The following is a 7762-nucleotide window of genomic DNA, read 5'->3' as shown; positions in this document are numbered from 1 at the left end:
CTTCGCCATGCCTCGCCGCACACCGGCCACCGCTCCATTTGCACAAACCTCCGCCGAAACTCCCCTTCCACCATGCACCCGAGTCGCCACCACCCTAAACCGCCTCCAGCCGCATGTCGTCGTCGCCTGAGCCGCTCCCGTGCCCTGCCACCACCGCAGCCGGCTTCGCCGCCGCGTGGGCAAGCCCAACCACCGATCCGTTTATCCCCTCCACCACCGAAAAACCACCCCCACCGCCAACCTGAGGCCGACGCCGCATTTGCCGCCTCCGGCCGCCTCCTGCTGCCATCCCAGACCACCTTAATATGCGCCGTCGCCTCCATCGGCTTCTCCGTCTGGTGCCGCCCCTTCGCCCTCGCCATTCACCGCCGGAGTCCTCTCCTTCCCGTCGAGGTCATCCCGGCCTCCGTCCGCCGTTCACCGCCGGAGTCCTCTCCTTCCCGTGGAGCCGCCACGGGAGCGCCATCCCGCAGTCGTCCTGATGAGCTCGCCGCCGCGCTCGTCGCCCCTCGCCGCCCGGTGCACGGTGAGGCCTCCTTCCTCCCTTTTCCCTTCTGCCTCCCTTGTCCGGCGCCGCGTCGTGCTGCCATCGCCGGCGGCCGTCCGCGCGTGTGCCGCTGCCTTGTCGGGCTGGCCGGCGAGCCCGCCCCTTGCCGCTCTGTTCGCTGCCCGTGGACCACTCTCGTGGTCTGGGTCCACGGTGCCGCCAGGCCGCGGTGGACCGAGTCCACCGTGCGCCCGCCCCTTTGTGCCGCTGATGTGCGGGGCCCGCGTGTCGGCGCCGGCGCCCCTTGCTGACGTCAGCGAATGCCTTTTCCTTTGAGAAAATAATTGATAATTGCGCAATAAATCATTAATAATTATAGAAATCCATTTAAATGGCTCAAAACTTCTAAAATTCATATCTAATTCATTCGAACTCCGAATTGGGCCATTCAAATTGCAAAATTCATCTAAAATTGAGTTCTAAATGTTTGTTTACTTTTTATGTACTGTTTCCTTGGTTTTTATTATGGTTTTTCCTCGTTTTGCGTGCCAGCGTGTAGAATCCGTAGTTTCGGAAGATCGCGGTCGCGAGGAAAAGAGTTCAGAAAATCCAAGTGAAGAAGCAAGGCAAGTCACACATTCCTCTTGAGCATGTTGTTCCCAATTTATAAATGTTTTACTGTTTGCAAATAAATATGCATGTTTTGCTAATTACATGGGATCAGGGGTTTACCTATCTGCTCGCTTGTGCCATGATATCTGTCCTTTGTCAACCTTGGGTGATAAATCGACTAGCTCATGTTACTTATGTGACCTAGCTAGAACTATATGCTTAGCCATGCTTAATTACCACTAGCTCAGTCGATGGGATAATTGCAGTATTAGACATTCTAGTATCTTGTTGAGCTGCGTGCTCGAGACATCTGGCCATGTTTCATGGTCGCAATTATCCAACTAAAATGCGACTGAATGGTGGGCTGTGGGTGCATGGTTTTGCGAGTCGCACCCATGGCAATTAAGGACCGGTTCATGGGAAACCCTGGAAGACTTACAGCGCTTGCCACAAGCGGGAGTGGGTAACTGCTTGATCTGAAGTATAGCTCGACCCTTTCCTAGGCACCGGTGGCGAGGGTGGGCGTGATGGAGTTGGGTCGGCCGGGGTGTCTGGTTGTCCAGCTGCCGGATTCGCCGCGGCGCAAGAGGGGACCGCCCACTGCCTTTTGAGGGTGGGGGTGAAACCTTAGCGTGGTGTGGATGGTTAGGGGAGGGTTATGCGAAGGGTCTCGTCACAATCACTCGACATGGTGACGTGTGCATCATGGGCACATGATGACGCGGTGACATGTCGGTGGGTTGTGTCTTGTGGGTACAGTTGTGCACCTCTGGCCAGAGTAAAACTATTCGAATAGCCGTGCCCGCGGTTATGGGCGATCGACCAGATTCACCATGATTAGTCTCACACTTAATAAATCGACCCAATGCACTGTTGTACAGGTGGGTTGGTTGGGCCTGTTCAACGTGGTGTAGCGTTGATCAGTGGAGATCTAATTTACCTTAATTATTCAACAGTTTTACTTTTTGCTAAATAAAATGTTTTACAACCGCCTTTATGCAAATAGCCACAAACCGTCCTTGTATCCCTTTGCACGTCTGCATCATTGGTGTGGCTTGCCGAGTACGGTGGTTGTACTCAGCCTTGCTATTATTCCCCCTTTTCAGAAGTGTAGTGCTTCTGAGCTGAAGACGAAGTTGGAAGACCAAGGCTCAGACCCCAGTTGAGTTTTGCCTGTGGAGTGGAGCTGAAGCCCCGCTAGGATCGCCTTTTCCGCTGCTGCTGCTTTTGTTTCGGTGTGAGGACTAAGTGCCTCTTCTGTAAGTATTTTACGCTTTATTTACGTTTGGAACTGTATATTACTTGTCGTTTTGTGTACCCTGGCTGGTTCTGGACAGGGATTTAATACATAAAATAGTCTGGAAATTTGGGCTAAATTTCTGGGCGTGACAGTAGCACCGCGTGATGGAACAAAATTAGGCATCCCATGATCGCATCTGGTGTGACGACTCAGAGGAGTAGCACCGCGCGATGGAATAATACTTTATCAAATCCAGTTACATGGTACACACAGCTTTATAAACATGTGTCCAATGAAAAAAAAAACTCTCAAGACAATAATTTTAAACTGATATCCTACAAAATTGTATTGTAACTATTGCACAAAGGATATAATCCTGGTCGCTACCGATATCCGCCAATGCCGTCTATGCGTAGCGAATCGATTGTGCAAGGATAAAAAAAGAGAAATTAATTAACAAGTTCACATCCAAGCCCAACGTCACGCTCACATTCTTCTCTGACCTTGTCTCTTGTTCCTCTCACAGGTGGAGCTCGAGCTCCGTCCCCAAATCTCGAGGCGCCGGCGAGAAGGAGCAGGCGACGACGACAATGGCAATAAACAAGGAGCGGCGTCAGAGGAAGATGTGAGGGATAGTCATTATATCATTTCACACATTTATGTTGATGTTAATGAATCTAGATATAACATTAATATGAATGTGAGAAATGATATAATGACTTACATTGTGAAACGAAGAAAGTAGTAGATGGGGAGAGAAGCAAGGGCCGGACTGAGGGGATAAGCGTCTTATTTTTTTTAAGGCCCTCTCTCCCAAACACCCTCTCAAAGTCCCAATGAGATTCTTGTTTTTAATTTTTCCTACAGTCCTACCTAAGTGCAACCTAGATGTCATGTTAGTATGGGTTGGACTGATTAACATGTCACGTAGAATAAAACAACATCTAAACTATTGAAGGAGACAAATTAAATTGACATTAATTAATATTTAATAAAGTTGTTATATATATCTAGTTTTTTTTAATAGTTCTAAAGTTGAGGTAAGAAAATCAGACTCCGTTAGAGTCGACAGACGTAAGGTGGTGTTTAGGATGGGATGGACTTACTACCTCCATCCTAAAATGTTTGACACCGTTGATTTTTTTAAAAATGTTTGACCGTTCGTCTTATTCAAAAAATTTAAGTAATTGTTAATTCTTTTTCTATCATTTGATTTATTGTTAAATATACTTTTATGTATACATATAGTTTTACACATATCACAAAAGTTTTTAAATAAAACAAACGGCCAAACATGTTTAAAAAAATTAACGGTGTCAAACATTTAGGGAATGAGGGAGTATTTTTTAGTCTCTCTCACAAAAAAAAAATATAGTCGCTCGCCTAGAGACTTATGTTAAGTCCCTCCCATCTCAAACACCACATTAATTAAATAGATTTTTTTCCAAATTGGGTCTCCCATTATCTCATCCAGAAGTTAGACGAACAGCACGGCGTGATGGATTAAGATACAATCAAATCCAAATCCAAATGCAGTTACACGTTATATCTCCTCTTTAAAAACACATGTCCGATGGAATAAATTAAAAAAACTCCCGAGTCAATAATTATAAACTGGAACTAACCTACAAAACTGAAGCTTATAATATCCTTATTGCAATTCGCTCAAAGAATAAACCCCTGGTCGCTGCCGATCCGCCAATGCCGTCCATTCGTAGCGAATCGATTGTGCAAGGATCGAAAAAGAAAAAAAAAAGAGAAATTAATTATCAAGTCTGTACACGCGCGCGCGCACGCGACAGCGTACTAAATTAGTTAACGCCCACGCCCAGCTCCGGCGTGTGGCACCGGGGACTGATCGCCGGAGCTGCAGTTGCTTGCCTTGGAGACGGAGGCAGAGTCGTCGGCGCCGTTCTTGGAGGAGACGGAGAAGACGAGCTCCTTGACGTCGGTGCCGGAGGAGCGGAGGTGCGCGAGGATCTTGCTGAACTTGGGCTTCCTCCGGGTGATGGCGATGGAGACGTCGTTGGGGAAGAGGTCCCTGCGCACGAAGGCGTGGTACATGGTGGTGACCAGCACGCCGGTGACCGTCACGGTGGCGATCCCGGAGAGCCCCACCGCCATCGCCCTCGTCGCCACGTTGGTCACCTCCGACGCGTACAGCACCGTGGCGATGGCGGCGCTGGTCATCGGGAACGTGTACGCCCACCACGCCAGCGAGAACCTGAACCCCCGGAACATGTTGACGCGCACCGCCAGCGACATGTAGAGGAAGAGCGCGACGAAGTAGGCGATCCGCGCCCCGAAGTCGAACTCGCCGGTCAGCCTCGCCCACGCCATGGACGCCACGCTCGGCGCCGCGATGAACAGGAAGAACACCGGGTGGAGCTCCTTGGGCAGCTGCACGTTGGTCGGCAGCCGCTGGTACAGCGTCACGAACAGCACGATGTAGTGGACCAGCCCCACGGCGAGGAAGAAGATGGGGCCCTCCCGGAGCCCCATCCTCGCGCCGAGCAGCGCGCCGACGAAGTTGCCGACGATGGCGAGGTGGTTCGACGGGTTGGCCACCTTGGACAGCCGCCGCTCGCCGCCGGACATCCACTGGCCGTAGATCTTGAGGTCGAGGAGCAGGATGGGCGCCATGAGGAGGAACCAGACGACGTGGTGGATGGTCCAGACCTGGCGCGGCAGGCCCTTGACGAGGAAGAGGCAGGCGATCCATGGCGCGAAGAAGAAGTTGACGCGGATGGGGTGGTGGAACTCGCGGCGGACGGCCTCGAAGTAGAAGACGACCTTGAGCAGGTAGATGGCGGAGACGAGGGCCATGAGCGCGACGGACACCCACCAGAGGACGTGGTTGACGTCGAGGCTGATGTGGAGGAACGCCGTGGAGGGCTCCGACGCCAGCGTCTTCCACAGCATCGCCTGGCTGCTCACGCCCAGGCACATCCCGAACGCGCTGATCGGAAACCGCAGCAGGAACGGCCACCTCTCGTCCTCGGGCAGCACCGGCACCTCCGTCGCCTGCACGCCGACATCCTCATTAGTCTAGTCGTTACAATGGCAAGAAATTTTGAGCTAGCTAAGGTTTCGAAGTGACGTACTCGGAGGGTGTCGAGCTCGGGGCCCTCGAGGGCGGCGAAGTAGCGGTCGGCGGTGGGCACCTCGCCGCCGTCGGCCTCCTCCTCGGAGATCTTGGAGTCCGCCGTCTCGATGTCGGCGGCGGGCTCCTGCGGCAGCATCCCGCGGAGGCTGGAGAACTGGCGCTCGAGGCGGCCGGAGAAGGTCTTGAACTGGTCGAACCGCCGGTCCCGCGTGCTGTCGCTCCGGGGCACCGGCGCCGCCGCCTCGCCGTTGATCACCGTCAGGGTGGGCTGCGAGTGGAACCTCGCCTGCTGCCACAGCATCTGCGGCGGTGGCTCGGCGGGGTGGATCATGTCGATCCTGGCCTCGCCCACGGACGGCGGCGCGGCGTGCACGCGGACGACGGACGCGCCGAGGTGCATCCCCGACGGCGACGCCGGCACGCTGAAGGAGACGGAGTACGGTATCTCCTCCTCCGGCTGCGCGTCGGCATCATGCGACGGGGCTCCAACGACAAGCGGCGGCGGGCACTCTTCGTGTTCCCTGGCGGCGGCGGGCCATCCTGCAGCCACCTGGACGCTGTCGGTGGACGCCATGGATGATGAGGTGGAGCTGCGAACGCGTGCGAGCAAAGCAAAGCTTGTCAGGTAGTAGCAGAGGAGAGCGAAGCGCAGTGGCGTCTTTATATACAAAACGAAGCGAAGAGGACAAGAGCGAGATAGAGGATGCTACGTGCAGAAGCAAAGAGCGGCGGCGGCGAGGAGAGACGGGTGACGCGGACAGGTGGGACGAGGCACGTGTGATTCGGCGCGAAGCTTCCATGCACGTAGCCCCAATTTTTTCTCCTGAATTTTTCTTCTTGGGTCTAGTCTATTCCCTTTGGTTTTGGCTGCTGCTGTAGTGGTAGTAGTAATTACTGTGCGGAGACATGCAGTGACCCGGGAGGGAAGAAAAGTTGTACCGCGTCGACCAATGCAAAGAGGGTTTTGACTTGACCATTGACATGCGTACACACTGTAGGAGTACGTATATACGCCAAAAATAAGTAGTTACACTACCTGACAGGTAATTTTGGTGACGGCAAAGCGGCTGTTATTTATTGACCATGTATGCAGGGAATGGAAGATGCCATCAACCGGAATACCGGATGGTACAGTGTGCAGGCCGTATCTGAACCCTGGCTGCCAGAGCAGGATAGACCGTCCCGGCTGTTCTTCTTTCATCCCCTTCTCATCGTCTTTGTTATTTAACTTACTAGAAAAATATCCATACGTTACCACAGATAAATGTTATTTTAATTTTATTATTGTTATACGATTTATTTTGGATTAGGATGATATTCACTGTAGAAATTTGCTTAAATATTTTTTAAAAAAAATCATGAGCTGCATTTAGGAGTCCAACTTTCATCAATTAGCATGTAAGTTTTTTTAAGAGATTTTTTATACGACTCCTTTTGTATTTCTAAAAACAAATAAACTTAAAAACCGACTTAAACACCGATTTGTATTTTCAAAAACAAATGAACTTAAAAACCGACTCAAACACGGATAACGTACCAAAATACTAGCAAAAACATATTCAATTTAATAGTAGAGATTAGCCAAGGTTAGAATTTAAATTTCAAAACTTATTTTAAAGTTGATTTTAATTTTTTTTACACGTTGTTTGTTTTTTATATATATAAGTTTTGCTATAAATTAATTTTTAGCCGCAAATAACATTAGGGTTTATAATCAATTGTATGCGAAATGATTGGAGGGTAATCTAAATAATTCAAGATAAAAGTTTAACCACTAAAGTGATTGAAATTAAGGAAACCTTAAAATTGGAGTACTTAGTAAACAATCTAAAAATGTTTATATTTTAGTATGAAGGGAGTACAACTTATGTTTCTTTATTTAAAAAAAAATAAGAACTTGATCTTAGATTCTTAGATAATCATTACGCGCGGTACGCACCGGAAGCATGAATATGTAGTTATGCTTATATGTTTAGATTTTTACCGAATTATTTGAACATATTATTTGCTCCATGTCTCGAAAAATATATTTCCTTAAAATAATTTATATATTTAAAAAATATATTGCTTAGACCATTTATTTTAAATTATCGGTTAAGTTTGATCAAGTAAATAATCCTCTCAAATTATTTCAAACTCTAGCTAGCTAGCTGCTACGTACGTGCATATGCTCTCTAGGACTAGTGGCTACTAATCTGCTCAATATTGAGTACATTGAAGGATGAAATATTTAAGGTGTCGCGAAGACGTGAAGCACCTCATACAAAAGCGTACATGATCCATGCACTTATAGTATTTACACAGCAGTTAGCAGTAG

The 7762-nt window shown here is 49.4% G+C and overlaps 1 protein-coding gene across 1 annotated transcript; it reads right to left on the bottom strand.

Annotated features, from left to right (window-relative positions):
* Positions 1–3922: 3922 nt before the first annotated feature.
* Positions 3923–6019, bottom strand: LOC127774709 (S-type anion channel SLAH2-like). The gene is made up of 2 exons (XM_052300992.1): positions 5444–6019; positions 3923–5363 (listed from the first exon to the last, which is right to left on the bottom strand). The coding sequence occupies exons 1-2, from the start codon at positions 6017–6019 to the stop codon at positions 4155–4157; spliced, it is 1785 nt and encodes a 594-aa protein (XP_052156952.1). The 3' UTR covers positions 3923–4154.
* Positions 6020–7762: the final 1743 nt, after the last annotated feature.

The sequence above is a fragment of the Oryza glaberrima genome, chromosome 5 (assembly GCF_000147395.1).
Source record: "Oryza glaberrima chromosome 5, OglaRS2, whole genome shotgun sequence".
Lineage (NCBI taxonomy): Eukaryota > Viridiplantae > Streptophyta > Magnoliopsida > Poales > Poaceae > Oryza > Oryza glaberrima.
This window is presented reverse-complemented; position numbering and strand designations above follow the sequence as displayed.